Source organism: Chaetura pelagica, unplaced genomic scaffold (genome assembly GCF_000747805.2).
Source record: "Chaetura pelagica isolate M959 unplaced genomic scaffold, ChaPel_1.0 scaffold294, whole genome shotgun sequence".
NCBI classification, from domain to species: domain Eukaryota; kingdom Metazoa; phylum Chordata; class Aves; order Apodiformes; family Apodidae; genus Chaetura; species Chaetura pelagica.
This window is the reverse complement of record NW_009953068.1, coordinates 777716-797353: the sequence shown is the minus strand read 5'-3', so window position 1 is coordinate 797353 and position 19638 is coordinate 777716. Positions and strand designations below refer to the sequence as shown.

The following is a 19638-nucleotide window of genomic DNA, read 5'->3' as shown; positions in this document are numbered from 1 at the left end:
GGGGGCCGGGCTGCCCCGGGGGGGCGGCCGCGCTCCGGCGGTGAGGGGCTCTGGAGCTGCTCAGCTTCGAAAGGAGGAAGCTCGATTTGAAGGAGCCTTCCTTCCAGCGTGTCGTTTTGTGTCACCGAACCGGCCGCTGAAAAGTGGCCGGTCCTGGGGATGAAGGTGCCTTTGGAGACATCCTGGCTCTGAGGGCCAAGGGGAGGGAAAACAGGGGTTTGTTGAGTGCACAGGTTGCCCCACGGCCGGAGGGGGGTGTGGGTGTCCCAGGCATCCAAGGAAAGGTGTTCTGAGATGTCAGGTGGAGTTGGGTCAGAGATGCTCAGTCAGTAACGGGCGCTCTGTGTTGGCACCCACGTAATCTTCACACTGCAGGTAAGTGTGGGACCTTACAGAGACAAATCTTGTTTTTAGAAAGTCAGTTGCTTCTCTTGTTTCTCACCATCTGTAGTTTTGCTTTTGTAATATGTAAACTGTCCAGTTTATGGGTTGTTTTTTTTTAGCAACTGTGTATGTTTGTTTTCGTTCCTTCTCAGAGTTCTGTGGTTGTTGTGTTCTGTGCTGGTTCTGACAGTATAGTTACTTATCTACAAACTGAAATTAATTAAAGCTCTGTAATGCAGCCTGGCCAGAAGGTGTGGTGTGGGAGAGAGGCTAACAGCTTTTGTTAAATGAGACTTCTGTTAAAGAGCAATAAATTAATACAAATCCCAGATTAACTCCCAGGGAGCTACTCTTCATGGAATTTTGTTTTCACAATAAATAGAGCTTGCATCTCTTATGTAGGCAGCTGTCCCTACCTCATGCAAGATATCATATCTAAGCTTTTAAACATCAGTGGTGTTAGGACACGGAGATAAAGTTGTTTTACAGTGTTTGTGTTCATTAAGCTCCTCAGGACTATGCAGTCAGAATCACTACCAGGGTAATCCTATAAGCCAGCCTTTTGTTTTGTTGTGTTGTGACACTAGAGCCTTGTCAGATAGTTACTTGGTCTTGGTGAAGGATTCTGCTGCCTTATCCATATATATATGAAAAAATTGTAACTTAATCTTTTTTTTATATCAAAATCAAACCCATCTTTTACTTAAACCAGAGGGAATTTGTCAGAGGGGTGTTTGGGAGCTGCTCCAGGTGTAGCTGTCAGGAGACCTGGGCACTGCAGCCCTCTCACCCAGGTCAGGTGCAGCAGGGACAGGGTGCCTGACTGCTGCAGGAATTGGTGCTTGCCCCTTGGACCTCACTGATGCTCTTTGTGAGGTACGAGCAGCTCTTTCACAGCAGGTGATTTGACGTGCACTTTTCTGGTGCACTTCCTACTCCCAGGCAGGAGTTTGCTGTTCACACTCAGAGCTCAGGCTTCTCTTTATCACACACTTCCTGTTTTGAGTCAATGGGCGAGTTCCTGAAAACAGACCTGACCTAACTTTCTACCTTCTCCCCTGTTGTATTCTGGTATTGGCTTTGGCATATTTTGACTGTGTCCATCATTGGATCTCTTCTAAAAGTGATTCAAATAAATTCCAGCAAAGACACTTCATTAAATTCAGTTTAAACATGCAACACCCATTTTTCAATAACTTGAAAACTCTCTCTGTGTGTCTTCAGACCGTGTAACACTGTTACTTCTCCATTTTCCATCCCATGGGATGAGAAACATGGACTCTTTCATCAATGGTATTTCTTTTAAGTAGCATGTGTAAGCTGAAGCTACAAGCAAGGCCTCAGGATTTTTTCTTCAGAAGATTTTTAAAGCCCTGTTTCTGCTACAAAACACCCAAATAAACAACAGCTGACTTTATCATGGCTAAACAGTTTGGTGTTTGGAGCTGGTTGAGTGAGAGATTGAGGTGGGGATAAAGAAAAAAACCTGCTGGTGACTGTTAGTCAAAGCAGTGAGGCTCACCATCAGCCTTTGACCAGTGACTGAAGCAAGAAGGGTGGTGGCTTCCAGAGAAGCCCATTAGGCTATGAATGAGTGTGATGAGAGTGTCAGTAATGAGAAGGGCTCATTAATCTGGAAGGATGCCTCTTGGGTTGTCAGGTTAGCACTAATCATGCACCTCCTTTCATTGTTAGTTTTTTTTCATTCTTAGAAAGTAAAGTTGTTAAAATAATGGAATTATTAATAAGCAGGTTGTGTGTTTGTTATTAATTTGCTTTTGAAATTAGGCTAGGGTTTTTTTTTTTTAAAACAAATGCTCTAATTTGTCTCTGGGCTGTGATGAGTGTCATCTGTGAAGAGATGCTCCCATCCCTCATGGCTTGGACAGGTTTGCCTGTGTTGCCTCCAGCACACACACAACATCATCTCTGCTTAAAAACCACAACTGTGATCAGATCTCATGTTTCAGGGATTCAGTGACTTTGTTGCATGGGTCAGAGAAGACTTTTTTATGATGGACAATTGCTTAGATGTATTCTGACAGGATGCTGAAGCTCTCTCAGACATGAGGCTTGTGTTGCACTCAGTTATTTAGCCTCCAGTTCATGTCTGGATTTGAAATTAAGGATTTGCTAAAGTAGAAGAGATCTTGATTTCCTTTTTCTTTCTCTGGTATGTGCTGGATCTGAAGTCCTGTCTTGCTACTCAGTTACTACAGAGTTCTGGATACACTGAGTTTCACATGTTACTGCCAGAAAACTGGAGTTTCTTCTGAAGACTGAGCCAAGAGCAGCAGAGGGACCTCCCTTCAACGTGCATATATTCAGTTTCAATCTAACATAACATTCCTACTCGATGTTATAGTTTTTGATGTGTGAAGATACATAATGGCCAGTATATATTATTTATTACTTCTTCACCTTCCCTGAGCTGTCCATCTGGTTTGCTTATAAAGTGGCCTCAATTTAGGTCTGATCAGAATTTAAGTTAATTTGCTTGACAATTTCTTACTTTACTGAGTCTTTAACTTGACATGTGTATCCTTCTCTTTTTTTTTTTTTTTCCTGTGACACTTTTGAATGTTTTTACTATTTAATGTGGAAACTAAAAAACATTGTAATAATACAGAGCTAAAGTCTAGGTTGCTGTTACTTCCCCACATGTACAAGCTCATTTGATGGCTGAGCAGCAAAGCTAAGGTTAGAGGAAGGGCTCTTCATTGGAGAGACTGTCTGAAGTATGAGGTCACGTTGCCTTCTGTGTTGTAACTCAGGAATTCTTTTCCAGATCCCTGTTGGGCGTCTATAAACCGCGGGATCCTGATCTGTGACGAGTGCTGCAGCGTCCACCGGAGCCTGGGCCGTCACATCTCTCAAGTGAGGCATCTCAAGCATACCACATGGCCTCCAACACTGCTGCAGGTGAAACAGAGAACTGTCTCTCCCATCATTAAAACGTGATATATTCATTTTTAAAACATGTTAAATTGAATTTCTATCACAAAGCCTTTGTTTGAGAGGGGCTGTTCTTTTAAGCTTTCTTTTTCTAAGTTAGTTTCCTTGTATTTCTCCTGTTTCACCATGATGGGCCACCAACATCACAACTGTCTATGCTTTTTTAACTAGGTATCTTTGTTTTGGAAGGTCATCTTCAGCTTTTCTTTCAGACTTCTGCAATGCATCTGCCACAAACACAGCAAACCTCTCTCTTCAGCAGGGCTGCAGTTGGGAAGCCTAGAGAATTTTAGAGGGGTTCTTAGTACATTCCACATAAAAACCTGCTAGGTTTAGGCATGTGCCTGGTCCTGATAGCCCAGTGGGTTATGGATGCTGGCACACAGAATATGAATCTCTGTAGCCCTGCTGTCTGCTTGAAAATAATGACTAGTCAATAATTAGATAACAATTGGAAAGTAATGATTATTTGGTTAGTCAGTCTGTGCAGGTAGCAGCAACATTTCTTTACTGCCTATTTGTGTATGGTTTGGATTTCAGATGGTTGAAACACTGTACAATAATGGTGCTAACTCCATATGGGAACATTCCTTGCTGGACCCTGCCTCTGTTATGAGCGGAAGGCGCAAGGCAAGCCCACAGGATAAAGTGCAGTAAGTGGGAAACTACAGAGCTTTTATTCTTGTACAAGTGTGGTTATTTTATTCAGAAGTGACAGGCAGCAAAATATCCATGGGAACCTGGGGATATTTTGTTGCTGGAGGAGAACAGGAGGAAACTAGTTATTTGTTCACTCATTTTTATTTTACTTTTTAGTTGTCCAATGATTAATTTTTTTTAAAATATGCAGAAATGGAAATACATTGCTTGAATTCTCTGAACTATTGACTCTTGACCACTAGCTTGGAATAGTGAGGGTCTTGTACTTGAATCAAAAGACTTTTACTTCTCATGCCATGGGCTTCAGTTAATTGCGTGCTGCTAATGAGCTTGGGTTTGGTTGATGAATGAAAAAAAACTGAGAGATTTCTGTCACTCAATATGGTGCTTCATTTAAAAATGTAAATCACTGCATATTGCCAGTGTCAGTCTCAAGTTGGACTAATTTTAAATTCAATGTTTACTTCTAAGAAATACACACTACACCCTAGAGTCTGCAGATATTTTAGTGGTTAACAAAAGCAGTTGGACAATCTGCACTGGGTTGTTATTTTTTTTAGTGAAAATATTTTTCTGCTAGTAGCATGCATGCAGTCTTCACTTGTCAGTTTTCCTTTTTCTGGAGCATTTGTATTATTGTGAAAGCACTAATATTTATTTTCTATCCCTTCTGTTGCCTGGGTTTCTCTTTGCAGCCCCAATAAGGCAGAATTCATTAGAGCTAAATACCAGATGTTGGCGTTTGTGCATCGCCTGCCGTGCCGTGAGGATGACAGTGTTACTGCCAAAGACCTCAGCAAGGTCAGTCTGCAGGGGCTGCATCTTGTGTGGGGCTGAAGTCAAATAGTTGCTTTTGGCTGGAGAGAACCATTGCTGTTCTTCAGCACTGTGATGTAAAGGAGCTTCATCTTGAAGCCACTTTTTTTTTGCAAAGCATATGGGTGATGAGGGTGAATGGGGGGCATCAGTTCAGGTGGGGCTGGAGAAAGACGTTTACACAAAAGAGCTGTAGCAAGAATTCTTGCTTATCTGTTTCTAAAAGCATGGCTGGAAAACACCACGTGCTGAATCACAGTTATTGCTGCTGTATTTAGGACAATTCTGCTTCTTTTTCAGCAACTCCATTCCAGTGTCAGGACGGGGAACCTGGAGACGTGCCTGCGGCTGCTCTCCTTGGGAGCTCAGGCCAACTTCTTCCATCCTGTACGAGCACTTCTTTCCTTATTTTGATATACAACCAGTCCTTACAGTTAGTAACATGCTGATTTCAGTGGCACACATGGTATTTCAGTCTTCTGCTCTGGCCTGTTGATGGAGTAGCTGTTTTTGTCCATGACTTGCAGGAGAAAGGGAACACCCCGCTCCACGTTGCTGCCAAGGCGGGACAGACTTTACAGGCGGAATTATTGGCAGTTTATGGTGCTGATCCTGGCACACAAGATTCCAATGGGAAAACTCCAGTTGACTATGCAAGGTAGGAGGCTCTGACATAAGTGATGCTCTTATATATTAACTGAAAATATTTTGCTGTTAAATACTATGAAGTTGTTTTTTTTTCCAGAAAGAGGGAATGCAGAAAGAGGGTGAATAAGCGTTGTCATCATTTCATAGCCTGTGTTCTCCTGGGTGTTTGAGAGAGAAATTCTCATCCCAGTGAAACAGGCTGTGCTGATCTAGCAGCTCAGGGAGAAGTAATCTGAGGAGAAGAGTTTCTGCAAGTTCAGCAAGCTGAGTAGCTCCAGGAGTGTGGATTAACTAGGGAATTGCTGTAGGAAAGGACTGCACAGATGGGTCTGGGATAAGGGGTTCAGCCAGGCTTTTCCATGGCAGTTAACTGTTGGGAGCATCCAGTGCAGGGCTGCACCCTCAGGAAGACCTGCCTTTAGAAAGGCTGCAGGCTTCCCAAGGGCAGACACTGCTCATGTCAAGAGAGATTAAACAGGGATGTCTTTGCTGATCACTTGGGCAGTAATGAGGCACTGCGAGACTTGCAGCACAACACTGAAGGTTTTCTTGGGTGTTTCTATGCAAAATTGGACATTAGTGGACAGCTGGAAGCTGCACATATGTAAATAAAACACCCTCATTGCTTTGATGGCTTTTTAAGTGAGGCTATTCATGGAATCTGAACACTTGATTAAGTTCACTTGGTTGCAGAGCACAGCATACCAGAATATTTCTATTTCTCAATGCTATTAATCAAAAGTGAAGGTCAGTGAGTTTGCTGCATGAGCTCAGGAAATTGTTAAGAAAGTATTCCAAATCACCTATAGAATCTGGGTTTTTTTCTACAGCAGGGGCAGGCAAAGGTTCAGAGTTTTTGGGGAGTTCATACAAGTTTATCTATAGTTTTTGTCCACTGGAACGTATTGTTGAAAGTCCTGCTGTGAGTCTGTGCTCTGTTAATACACTCAGATGTGCAGTGTTGAACAGTAGTTTGTTCTAAATCTGTTTCTCTGACCATTTATTGATTTTTGTATGTCTAAAAGTGAGTAACTAATGTAAGTGTGTGTGTGTCTGACCCAGGCAAGGTGGGCACCATGAGCTGGCAGAGCGCCTGGTGGAAATTCAGTATGAACTCACAGACAGGCTGGCTTTCTATCTCTGTGGCAGGAAACCAGGTGAGTAGGACAAACCTATGCTCTGAGATCTTTCAGTGTAATTATAGGATGTTTCGAGTTGTAGTATGTAATGTTTGGTCAGTGTCACTACACCTTTTATATGCATTTCAGATAGTCTAATGTTACTTGAATCATCCAGGAAGAACTAAAGAGAGTATAAAATGGAAGATTAGTGATAACACATTTAAAATTCAGATAAAACTGCAGGATTTGAAGTATACCTGAATTAGCAATGAATTTCCTTTCTGTTTTTCCACAAATATGTGTGGAATATGCCAGAAAGCGGGGAGAAACCTACATATAAGATCAGCTGAGTATGGTTTAACTTCAGAGGGTGAATTGCAGGGACAATGTTGATCTTGTGAGTTTTGAATAGTCTGCAGGAGGTATTGTAGAAATTCTAGTAAGAAGTTTCTTCTCATTGAAATGCTAAAGCAGGGGAGTTTTCAATGAAGTGGGGACCTTTCAAACACAAGTACACTTTAAAATGTTTAGCCATTAGGTATCATAAAGGTATCTCTGTTAGAACTTAATTTTTTTTAATCGAGTTTTAATTCTAAATGGAAATTTAATTAGAACCTTTGATAACTGCAGGAAATTGTGGGAGGAACCTTCTTTTAAGACTTACGAGTTTCCTGTAATTGGAAATTGAGTAATTACATGCAAGATAAATTATTCTGTGTTTGCCTGTTGCATGTTCTCTTGGGTTTCTCATTACTGTGTATTTTAGTAAGACTGAACACCAGGCTCTAACTCCTGACAGGGTTGAAAACCACAGTCCAGTAATAACCTACTAAAGTGCAGTTTGTTTTTCAACTCTAGAGCATAAGAATGGGCAGCACTTTGTTATACCTCAGATGGCAGACAGGTAAGTTGCTGCTTCTCTTGCATGTCTGAGAACATCAAAATAAAAAACCCTAATTACTAAGTTCACTTTCCTTTCTGTAACAGCTTTTGCACTTGTTGACATTCTTACTTTTTAATGTGGGCCTTCATTGATCTTGGAAGCTTTTTTATTTTCTAGAAGAGATATTGGCACTTAAAGTCAGAAAATGATAGAAGTTTCCTGTATTTGTTAAAATGCAGGGGGAAGGTGAGACAGTCACATTGAGGGAACACAAGTGGGGATTCCTGGGAAACAGATTTTGTAAATCATGTAAGGACCTATTAAGTTAGTTTCCTGATGCAGCATTTTGAAACTAATATTTGCAAGAAGAACAACTTTTTTCTCTGAAAATATGTACACTTTGAATGATGTGAGTGTTGTTAACTTTTGGTGACAACCAGTGAAATGATATTTGTCTAAACCAGATCAAGTATTAATCCTAAGTTCCTGTTTTTCTCTTGCTGCTCTGCAATTGGGAATAAGACGGCTGTGAGTAAACTGTTGTTAACTTACTGCTTGCAAAATTCTATGGAAAACTAATAAAAATTACAGAAACTATGTTGTTGGTGGTAAAATACTCAGTGTTAACATCTGTAATGTTTTTAGACATGCTACGTTTAGCTTTTGGATAGAGGGCTGGTTGCACTACAGCTTGACTGCTCTTTGAGCTGAGCAAATGTGGGTATTCACATTCCAAAGACTTATTGTGATTATTTTGTTTTAAATTCAATAGTGTTTAGAAAAGTTTAAGAATGTAGTAATTGGTATATTAGCAATGTTAGTAAGATCAATGTGTTAAAAACTGTATTAAAAATATTAAAATGTTAACGAGTTTCAAATAAAAGTGACATTTTAATAATCAAATTATTAAAATGTAGAATTTGTGTTTAAACGAGCTATTAAATGCTGTAGATGTAATGATCACTTTTTTGTTTTCTTAGCAGTCTAGATATATCAGAACTTGCAAAAGCAGCTAAGAAGAAGCTTCAGTCTGTAAGTAAAATTTCCAGTGTGCTGTGTGACACATGAGGCAAACTCTGCACTTCATCTTTCAGGCTGGTTTCAGCTGCTGTTAATTCCTGCATAAATAAATGTCACCTCTGTAGCAAGTTAGAAGTTTGGGGAAAAACATGAAAATAGGCAGAAGTGGAGGAGCAGAGAAGGTGACAAACCCATTAGGGAGAAGAAATATTAGCTGGGGTTGTTTGGGGTAGTATCTCTAGGTCTCTCTCCTCAGTTAAGGTCCTTAAAACCCTGGGCTCTTGTGTTTCTGTGTTACAGAGGTCTGAGTAGTTTCATGTGTTCTCAAACGATGATTTTCCTCTTCCTCCCTTAGCTGAGCAACCACTTGTTTGAAGAACTTGCCATGGATGTGTATGATGAAGTTGACAGAAGGGAAACAGATGCAGGTGAATGAAGCTTTCTGGAATCTGGATAAAATAAATTTGAGTTGTGACATTACACACAAGAGGTTCCTGCAAGCAGATGTTCTATTTAAAGTACTTTTGTCTTCAGTAATGACTGATAATGGTGGTTTCTTTGTCTGGAGGTGACGCTAATTGCAAAAACCTTGTGGTTTTTTCAAAGTAGAGAATCCTCTGGGGAAAGAAGCCTTCCTTTGAATGGATTGTGTTTGTGTTGGAAATTGTGGTCTTTTATTTTTTGACAAGAAACACTGTCAAGCAGTGTAAGAAGGTTATTAACTCCCTTTTGGTTTTTTTTCTTCCTTGATCAGTTTGGCTTGCTACTCAGAATCATAGCACACTGGTGACAGAGACCACAGTGGTCCCTTTTCTTCCTGTAAATCCTGAATATTCCTCAACCAGGAATCAGGTATGCAATCTCCCTAATACTGTACCACTATTTTTATTTAATAGGCCAGGTAATATTGTTTCATTGTAGGAAGAGAGCTGCATCTGCTTGTGAAGAGGTTAAAATAGTTTCACATTTTTGTTGCCCTGGAGTGTGAAGCTGGATAATTTAAATAATGCTTTTTGCAATAAATGTAGTTGAACAATCAGCTTGCTGTAAGTGCTGTAGTTTTGCCTGGGAGCTCTGCTGTTCATCTAATACATGAGGTACTTAATTTTTTTTCTGCATTATTCTGTAATTTAGGGAAGGCAGAAACTGGCTCGATTTAATGCCCACGAGTTCGCTACGCTTGTTATAGACATTTTAAGTGATGCCAAACGAAGACAACAGGGGAATCCTCTTGCTGGCTCAAAAGGTGAGTGTGCTTCTGGTTGTCAGCTCTTCTAGATGCAATTCTTCAGTAGGAACTTGGTTACATTTTCCAGAAAAGTGCAGTCCAGTTTCAGAGGCATGCTTGTTTTGATTGGCAGCTGAGCTAATGGCAGTGGGTTAGACGCTGGCTCTCCTGGCTGCTCTGTATGTGCAGGACTCTGCTGTGATTTAGATGCTCTTGAGATTATTGTCAATTTGACCTAAAATATTTGCTTTCTGTATTTCTTCAGCACCATAGGTAGCAAAGAATACAAACACTTCTGCCAACAACTATAGTTCTAGCCATGATGGTATGACACAACTGAACACTAGTTGTCCTTCTAGGAGACAAAACACAAAAAAATGTTGTAGCTTCTAATTTTTGCCTTTATTTTTCATGTGAATTATGGTATCCATTTTTCCAATGCAGTCTGTTTTGTTTAGGGGTTTTTCCCTCATGTGAATGCCATTAAGCTGCTAAAGCATGAGTCTCCCCACTTACCTTAACTTACAAGAAACTAAAAGATAAAAACATAAAACTTGGATGTTTTGAACAGCAGTAATCCATGTCTGTTGGGTGGATCTAAATTCAGTGTTTTGAACTGGGCAACTCAAAAGACACCTCATTATGGCAGGATGTGTATTGTCCCTTTGCACATCTTTTCTGATTTTTTTTTAAACATGCCTTTTCATGTCTTCTCCAAAATTCTTAGTATATTCTTAAATGGTGTGTGTTGATCTACAGAAAATGTGGAACTGATACTCAAATCAATCAGCAATCAACATAGCAGTGAAAGTCAGGATAATGACCAGCCTGATTATGATAGTGTTGCTTCAGATGAAGATACAGATCTGGAAGCAATTGCAGCTAAATCAAACAGACAGAAGGTAGGTTTGAAATACTTATATACACACAACATTTTATTCATAAAGGTGATTTGTAGTGGATCTTTCCCATCGTGAGGGGATTTAACGAGACTAAATGATCAGAAAATGAATATTTTAATTAATTTTCAAATTCATTTCAGAATCATGCCTGTAAATAAAATGCACCTCTAGAAAAGTTTGTGCCCCTGTGCATGTCTAGAGTTTAGATCTAGATCTACTTGCACAGATGAAATAATGGAATCTACCAAAACACTCTTGATCCATAATTCTGTGGTATTTCACAAACATTTAGTGCTTCCTACTGAAGAAATATTTACAGCAGACCAATAGTCACAGAGTGTTTTAATCCATTCCTGAAAATAATGGTAAAAAGGGGCAATAAACCTAGTAGTTGTAGTTTAATCTTCCCTCATAACATGCTCTGGATATTTATTACGATTTTCCAGTTCTTTATTGGTTATTATAAAAAAAAATTCCATGTGGAGGTGTATTGTGTGACCAAAATGCTGAGATAAGCGGTTTTGTGCATAGAAGAGCTAGGAGTTGATTGACAGCATATTTCTTTTGTATTGTACTACATTTTTTTAATGAATGGATCTTACTAATTTGAACCACAGTTCCTTTAAAGTAAGTACATGAAAAGCTGTCACAGTCTCTCTGTCTGGTTTGGCAGTCTGTTTCTCGAGGCTGCAAGTGTTGTTCTCTTGCTGTTTATAGAGCCTGGATTCAGACTTGTCAGATGGACCAGTGACAGCCCAAGAATATATGCAAGTTAAAAATGCTCTGGTGGCTTCTGAGGTAAAGATCCAGCAGTTAATGAAGGTGAACATCAACCTGAGCGATGAGCTGAGGATCATGCAGAAAAAGGTAAAAAGCACAAGAGTGAGACCCTCTCATTTTTTGATATGTTTTAAGTTGACCAGAATAAAACTGCTGAAACTGAAGATGAAATAACCCAGTATTAGGATAGTTAGAAATCATATTTTAAAAGGGAGCTGCTTTGGAATCAGATGAGACTATTTTGTAAAATTCTGAATTTGAAGCTCCAAAACCCCAGTTTGGAAGCCAGACCTTCTAATTTTTATATAGACAAATAAACCATTTTCTGAATGCATTTCCAGTGGTCTGGTAAACAGAGATTTTTGTGGGGTAAAGGAGAATTTGTATCTGTATGGAGTTCACTCTCCTGTCTGTCATGCTAGCCTAGAAAGGACTGGCTGCTTCCTCAAAGTAATTCCTTTCACTAGTGTTACAAATCCTGTTTTCCAAAGAATGACAGTGCTGCAAGGCTGGCAGCACATGCTGCAGGAAGGTCTCCCTGTAGAGAAGGGTGTTCCAGCTATGCTCCTGCAGGGGGTAAACTGTACTGAGAGCTTCTTCCCTGCTGTTTTGGGGCAAAGAGGCTGATGCTTTGGAGAGTGGTGGGAACTGTTGAGCCCTTTGCATCTGAGGCCAAACTGATTGAGCAGATACAGTCTTGTCTGCTCAGTTCTATCCTTCTGTCACAGCTGTGTTCAGCCTTTCACATCTATTGGAACACTGAATACTGAGAGGAACCTGAGAGATCGTGGGGTGTTTCCTTGGTCTTCTAACAGCTTCTGCTGGTTAAGCATTTTTCTGCATCAATTGACTTGACTTTTCCTCTTATATTGAGTTTCTTTAAACAGATATAGTCTATTTAGGGTTAAAAAAATCTTTAGGCCCTATGAATTAATGAGGTTTCAGTATATTTATGTGGTGAAGCAAGAGAGAGATGGTTGCTGTGCTGCCCTTGGACTTGTTTTGAAAGGTGGCACAGGCAGGGCTTGCTCCTTAGGGAGGAGTTGCACTAACCATGTGTTCTGAGGATGCATTTATCTGAGGGGCTGCTTAAACTCAGTGCTCAGTGGCTCTGGACTGGGGAACAGTTCATTCAGCTGTGGCACTGCAGAGTGCAGGGGGGAGCAGGGGGCACCTGCTGTCCTAGCTATGAGCCACTGGGAACATCAGGACAAGGTAGGAATTCTCTGCTGGGTTATTTGGGGCAAGACACCACCAGGTTCGTGCTGTTCCAGCAGTTCTCGAGCAAGAGTTGTCGTTCAAGAGATCTTTTATTGTTTGTTTCTTTTTGTTTGTTTTCTAAGCAAGGGCTTAGAATGTCATAAACAAATCAATCTGCTTTATGTATCACCTTGTTAGCCAGCTGTGTATCTAATCTTTTGCGTGGCAATTACTAAGCAAAAGATACTAATTAAAGATGAGGCAAAGCTGCATGTGATGAAGGAGTAGATTCTTCCTGAATTAAAACAGCTCTGTTACTTTAAGGGGCATTCTAAAGGAAAAAGTTGTTTTTTATGCTTGTAGAATTTATTAGGTGTTTATAGGTGCTTATGAGTTCGGTCTGAGTTGTCATGAGCTGTGGATTAAAACTGCACCAAAGGCACATTTATAAACTGTGGAATAAGTTGGGAAGAGAGAGGCTCTAAGTTGACCTATTTAATTGCCTCTGCTGTCAAACTGTAAAAGCATAGCTGGGCTCCTGGGTGATCAGCAGATCTTAAGACTCGATGCATCTTACTGCAGAGAACACAGCAAGTGGGGAGAAAAAGCATAAATGATCTTCATAGAAGTCTGCACATTCAATTTAGGGTTCTGGGAAGTGCTCCAGGCTGGTTTTTTGATAATGTTCTTGCAGTTTCCTATGATGCAAGTAGTAAATAAGCAATTTCTTGTTTAACAGGCCATCAGCTGTTTGAAATATTATACTCAATTATTATTAGAGAATTGCTGACATTGCCTTTTTTATATCTTTTCTTTATGATGTGTTAATATAGCAAACTTACTGCAAGTAACTCCACAAAAAAAAAAATTGGTTGTTGCATTTTTACTCTCCATCAAACACATAGTAATAAAAAGCTTTAAAATAATTTCTTGTTGGCTTCTTAGAAAGCAGTAGCTGATACTTGATTTTCACAAGCTGAACTCTCTCCTTGCTTTGCAGAGCAAGCTCTGGTTTCCTTTGCACTGCCTCTGGTGTCTGTGCTGTAGTTTTGGCATTTTCAGCACTCATAGGCCATAGGTTAAAATCCTCTTCCAAGGTCTCATATTGACTGCTGCAACGGGTGACACTGCCTGAAGACCTGTGTTGTTGGCAGTCCTCCCCCCACTGCCTCGCTCCACTGCACGATCCATGTGCCAGCACAGCCAGGCTGGAAGAAAGGGATTGTGTGTTTGTGCCAACAGCCAGTTTGAAGCTCTAATGTAGCTTCCAGCCCAGGAAACAGTCAAGAAACCGGCACATGAATATTTCCAGACCTGAAACATTGATGTTTTTATGCTTATACTAAGCAAGTCGAGTAGATTTTGAAAAAGAAATCAATCCCCACCTACTAGTAACTGGATTGACTAGTATGGCTGACAAGCCTGTGATGTGCAGTCAGTTTGGTTTTGACACTTGCTGTTAGAAAAAAAAAAAAAGTCCCACTGCTAAACATTTCTTTCAGCTTCAAACGCTGCAGAGTGAAAATACCAACCTCAGAAGACAGGCCACAACCAATCTGTATCAGGTCCAAAGTGGTTCTGAGTACACAGACCCTGCCAACAATTCTTCTTTAAAGCGGCGACCATCTGCACGGGGTAGCAGACCCATGTCCATGTATGAGACTGGATCAGGGCAGAAGCCCTACCTCCCCCTGGGAGAGGTCACATATCCAGAAGAAAGCATAACCAGGCTGCAGCCTTTCCCTGCACATGTAAGTAAAACTGCTGATGCTTCTGCTTTTCTTCTTGAGTTCAGCTTTTCTGTCTGTTCCCACTATGCTCATTTACCAAAGCTGCTCCACTCTCCACTGCAGAGGGAATTGGAACTGAGAGAACTGTTCATGTTTGCTGTATTAACATGTCTGCAGGAGCTGGGTGTTTTGAAAAGTAAAGGCTACAACAACTTTGGAATATGTAAATTGGAGCTTTTGGCTTCTGCTCAGCTGTTTCTTTTAACCACAGTGTAAATACCAAGTATCAATGTATGGCTGTTTGAAAACTAGAAGAGGGGAGGAAATAGTGTTCCAGGAAGGTAGGTAAAGTTCATGGATTTCTGTCTAGGCATGTGCCAATTTGTGGAACTTCAGAACCACCCTTCAAAAATAAAATAAAATTGAAGGTAACTTTTTCATTAGGCCACCGGTTTCTTATTCCAGTTTGGAACTGGAGGCTGAAGATGGTTTAGATGTGTTAGTTGAACAAGTTATTCTGATTTAGTATTTTCCTGTAGGATGGGCTAGCAGGAGAGGCACTCTTGTGTTACCCACAAGGATTCTGCATGGATGTGTTCACACTTTAGATAAGTGACCCAACACACTCTAGTGCTTATTGAAATAAAACAAAATCTTTTTAGATTGCCCTGAGGGCAGGAATACAGGACAGTACTTTTTAGGTACATATTTAACATCTGTGGATTTGTTTCAATGTGTTTGCCTCCTGGTCCCCCTACCTCATGTTTTCTTCGAGGTAAACAGTAAAGTTCTTTAAAACATATTTGGAAGTTCATGTGTTTGGGCTATTTTTTTTGCCTGACAAGAGGCAGGGCAAATGTTCCATGCCCATTCCAAAGCAGACAGTTGAGTGCATCAGGAATCAGTGCAGAAATTTGAATTCTGGGTTTTTCTCTCACTTGAATTAAATCAATAAGAACTTCAGGCTATGAAGTCTGGATCATTTTTAGTTATATTGACATATGGGCATACAGACAGTTCTAGCATTAAGAAATGTCAGAAATCTTTTGTATGTAGTTGGCAAAATGTGACAGTGCTTTGGATAGATCCTTTGGTCATTTGGCTTGAAGTTTGGGTAGAAGCAGCTGTCCTCAGGCATTAATGTGTTATATTGAGTTAATTTGGGGTGATGGTGAATGTATTTTGTTCTCTGTGGAATTTAGCACCTCTGCAATACCAATATTACAATGAACATGAAGTCAATTGTATTTGAGAGAATTAAGTCCACTCAGGCCTAGTGAAATTTTCAAAATCATTCTTGCTTTATGTCATCTCCATGGTTTTAAGAATGTTCCTTTATTTCATTTAAGAATTTGTGTTTTGTTTTTTTGGTTTTCCCGAGTGTTTTTCTCTTTCCCATTTTTAGATCGGGAGGAGTGCGTTTGTGACCTCCTCTTCATCTCTACCTTCCTTCCCCTCCACGCTTTCCTGGTCAAGGGATGAAAGCACACGAAGGGTTAAGTACCTTCCCACTTGGTCTTTTACCCAGAGGAGGTGGCCATCTCCCTGGAAGCCACTCTGCCTCTGTCTTCTCCCCCTCTGTGCTGATTCGCCTCACGCCTGCATGGAGCAGTGTTCCATCACTCCGTCTCTTCTGCCACGTGCTGTGGATTCTTCCCTTTCTCTAACTTCACAACAGCTGGAATCTTTAGCATTTAACCCCATGCACAGTTACTCCAGATCACTTGTTCCACCTCCTAACACTGGGAACAGGCAGCAGACAAGTTGGTTGCTGTTTGGAAAGTAATTTGGCAGGAACTGGCTGATGTTTCCCAAGTCAATACATAACTCTTCCTACTGACTAAACGCACTGCATGAGGCCTGTGATGCTCGCTGGTCCTGGCTTTTCAAGCCTGCTTTCTCTGGGGGCTGCCAGCTTGCACCAATCCACAGTGGTACTGATTGACCTGGTATCTTACAGATGTCCACGAGTTGGTTTGAAGGAGATTCTCTAGGATGCAAACAGGTAGCTGTGCCCCCCCCCGATACACCTCATGTCAGCTAGCCTGCTTTCTGCTGGTCCTGACAGACCAGAGATGGAATGTGCACAGGAATTGCTTTTAGCAAGAGGCCTTTCAGGGCAAGATTAAAGACACTGAGGGTGTATAAAGGAAGCTTAGACTGGTGATCCATCAGGAACTACAAAACTTTGTTCTCAGGATTTTTCTTAGCCATAGTTCTGACTCCAGGAAAAAAAACGTGGTAAGAAACATTAAATGGTCATACTCTGGCCTCTTATTGCCAGGATAAAGAACCTGCTTTTTAAATTCTTCTGTCCCCATTTTATTTGGCTGTACAGTGTTTGAACATATCAACTGAGAAAGTATGAGATTTGCAAGCAGAGCTGGATGATAAAACTTCCATGGGAAGATAGTACTTAGTCCAATGCAAATCTGGGTTTGTTGCAGCTGAATTCAGTCCTGTGTAGTATTAGAAACTTGCAGAGGTTTTGTTTGTTTTTTATTTGACACTGATTCTGCTACTTTACTGTATTCCTGATTCCATAATATCCCACCCTTGTAATTCATTATTGTCATTTGTGTATCTGATCATAGGGCAGAGCTTTGCCACTAATTATACTGCTCTCCTGAGGGCAAAGGTTAGACCCTACATGTAACAGCTTCATATCTTCAAAATGTGTCACTTTTAGAATTGATCTTTACTCCCTATCCTGAGAGATAAGTGTTTTTTTAAAAATGCTTTTTTTCCTTCTGTGCAAAGTAACTTTAAAATGGCTGAACAATATTCCTGCTCAAGGTGCTTCAGCAGGAAGAGCTGTTGGGTTTAGCATGAGATAAGTGCTTAACACACATACTGGGTCTTAGTGAAAATGAATTCTTGGTCACATTTTTGGTCTGTTCTTGTGGTAGAAATAATATTTGCTAAGTGTATGGGTCAGGGATGCAAATCAAAGGTGCCCCTTACAGTCTAATACTTGAGAATCCCTCATCTTGACCTCAGAGCCTCTGTGAAGCTCCAAGGCTGGTTTGTCACTGGCGATTGCGAAGGACCCTGTGGCATGAGTGGTGTCTGTGGCTGAGGCAGGAGCTGATGCAGAGGATGATCTGTATCTGGAGTGACACTGATGGATGTGCTGCAGGAGGCACTTGTGATGAGCTTTGCCATTTTTCAGACTAGATCAGGCGATGTGTGGTGATCCTGGGGCCTTGCTGAGGATGGGAATCTGCCTCAGGGGCTTCAGACTGCAAATTCATGTGAACTGCAGAGATTGGCCTGACAGCAGGTATCCATGACATAAACCCCAGGGTGTTGTACTGCCTGGGCATAAACTATCCAAGAAGGCTAAACCAGGTCAGAGCAGCAAGCTGAGCTCTCTTATCTCAAAGCCTGCTGACAGAGGGGACAGTAGGGAGAGCACTCTGGAGCTGTCATGGTGCAAGTATGCTCACTTGTGTCTGCAGTCCTCCGAGAGGGGGGAAGAAATACTGAAAATCATCCTCACCCATGGATTGGGTGCTCTACTTGGAGGTGCAGAAGTGGTCTGTATGGGAGCAGGAAGTGGTGAGTGTTCTGCCATGGCACCTGGGAGGAAGCACCTGTGCTCAGAGGCAGGGAACAGGTGGCACTGCAGCTCCTGGCATTGACCTCACCTTCCTTGTGTGCCTCCCGACCTAGGCTTGACCTCCTGCTCTGTGGTGGGCCTCCATCCTGAGGTCAGAGTCACAGGCTCAGTTCCTCCTCTGCTCCACTGAGTGCCTCCCACTCAGCTGCAGGCCTTCACTCTGGGTTCAGCTTCTGCTGTGCGTTTGGCCTCCAAGCTCATGTTGGTATCCCACTCTTCATTCATCCTTTACTCTGGGCTCAGCATCCCAGTTGGATCAGCCTCCCACTGTCCAGTGGGTCTCCTATGCTTTGTCCAGCCTCTACTTCCTTCTGTGCTCACAATGCTTACTCAGGCCTTCGTTTCCCTGTGTGCCTCCTGCCCTCATTCCAATCTCCACTTTGGGGCTGACCTCCCACCCTGCTTTTGACACCCCTTCTTCAGAGCCCTGCTGCTCCTGGCGGTGAGGCCTCCCACCCTCCTTTCATCCCAGGCTCTGCTAGAGCCCACAACTCACTTATTTGGCCTCCCGACCTTGCATTGGTCTCAAGTGTTCAGTGGGCCTCAACTCTCCTTATTTTGGTCTCTCACCCCCAGTTCAGCCTCCAACCTGGGCTCCAGGTCTTGTCAGCTCATCTTTACTCTGTGCCCTTTGGTCTCGCGTCCCCAGTTTGGCCTCTGCTGCACTGTGGGCCTCCTGCCATCATTTCCATCTCTTGATTTTGACTTTCCTCAGCCCTCGTTTAGGTCTCCCACTCTGTGGTGGGCTTCCCACGCCTGGCTCAGCCTCTGCTCTGTGGTCAGACCCTCGTGCTTGATCTGGCCTCTGCTCTATCACGGGCCTCCCTCACTTGGTTCTCCCTCCCACGGTGCACGGGTGTGCTCGAGAACAAGCCTGTGTGTGTGGGATGTGGCACTGACACAGCTTGGGACTCGTCTTTCCTGCACAGCTTTGAAATAAGTCTGGATTCGTTGCAGGCCTCGAAGCTGGAGAAGCAGAGCAGCGTGTCCGAGAGTGACTACGATAACCCCACCACCCCCCTGGAGCTGGAGGAGACAGGGTAGGTGCTGTGAGCAGCGTGGGGGTTGTGTGAGCAGCTGGTGCTGTCCCGCAGGGCCAACCTCTGCTTTTGTTCCTTCACAGGCCAGGCAGGAAGGGCAGGCAGAGGAGTGTCATTTGGCAGGGGGAGGGATCCATCCCTGAAGATGGTGACACAGCCCCCAGCTCCAGTTTGCCCAGTACAGAAGATGTCATCCGGAAAACTGAGCAGATCACCAAGAACATTCAGGAGCTGCTGCGAGCAGCACAGGAGAACAAGCATGACAGGTAAGATGTGAGTGCTGGAAAAGCTGTGGGGTTTGGGAGAAAATGAAGACACAATCCTTCAGGTGTTTGCAGAAGGACAGCCACCACCTCCCCCTGGGTCAACACCTACCAAATGTGTTGGTCCGTGGTGTTTCCTGGTGAGCGGGGATGTGTGACCCTGCCTGCCCTGCCCACAGCTGGCACACAGCAGTGGCAAGTCCTGCTGCACAGCAAGTGTGGTTTCAGGTGAACATCAGATGTGTGGGGCTGCTTGGCCTAGGTTTATCTTGGGCCTTCAGAGCTCCGTGTCCTTTGGCAAGGACACCCTGCAGAAGTGTGACAGTGACACCGAGGCTGGTTTCAGGAAAAAATTGCGAAGGCAGGGAGAATTTGGCTTTCCTGCT

General features: G+C 42.4%; 1 protein-coding gene across 1 annotated transcript in view; it reads left to right on the top strand.

The window, feature by feature from the left end:
• The first annotated feature begins 1970 nt into the window (after positions 1-1970).
• The window catches only part of GIT2 (G protein-coupled receptor kinase interacting ArfGAP 2), a 24250-nt gene continuing 6582 nt past the window's right edge, over positions 1971-19638 (top strand). Inside the window, exons 1-18 of the mRNA XM_009996852.1 lie at positions 1971-1995; positions 3173-3306; positions 3880-3992; positions 4695-4800; positions 5116-5202; positions 5343-5473; positions 6526-6620; positions 7443-7488; positions 8448-8499; positions 8843-8915; positions 9242-9339; positions 9622-9733; positions 10475-10617; positions 11335-11484; positions 14100-14348; positions 15733-15822; positions 18907-18989; positions 19073-19255. Coding sequence (XP_009995154.1) covers positions 1971-1995; positions 3173-3306; positions 3880-3992; positions 4695-4800; positions 5116-5202; positions 5343-5473; positions 6526-6620; positions 7443-7488; positions 8448-8499; positions 8843-8915; positions 9242-9339; positions 9622-9733; positions 10475-10617; positions 11335-11484; positions 14100-14348; positions 15733-15822; positions 18907-18989; positions 19073-19255 — 1970 coding nt within the window. The remainder of the gene's footprint in view (positions 1996-3172; positions 3307-3879; positions 3993-4694; positions 4801-5115; positions 5203-5342; positions 5474-6525; positions 6621-7442; positions 7489-8447; positions 8500-8842; positions 8916-9241; positions 9340-9621; positions 9734-10474; positions 10618-11334; positions 11485-14099; positions 14349-15732; positions 15823-18906; positions 18990-19072; positions 19256-19638) is intronic.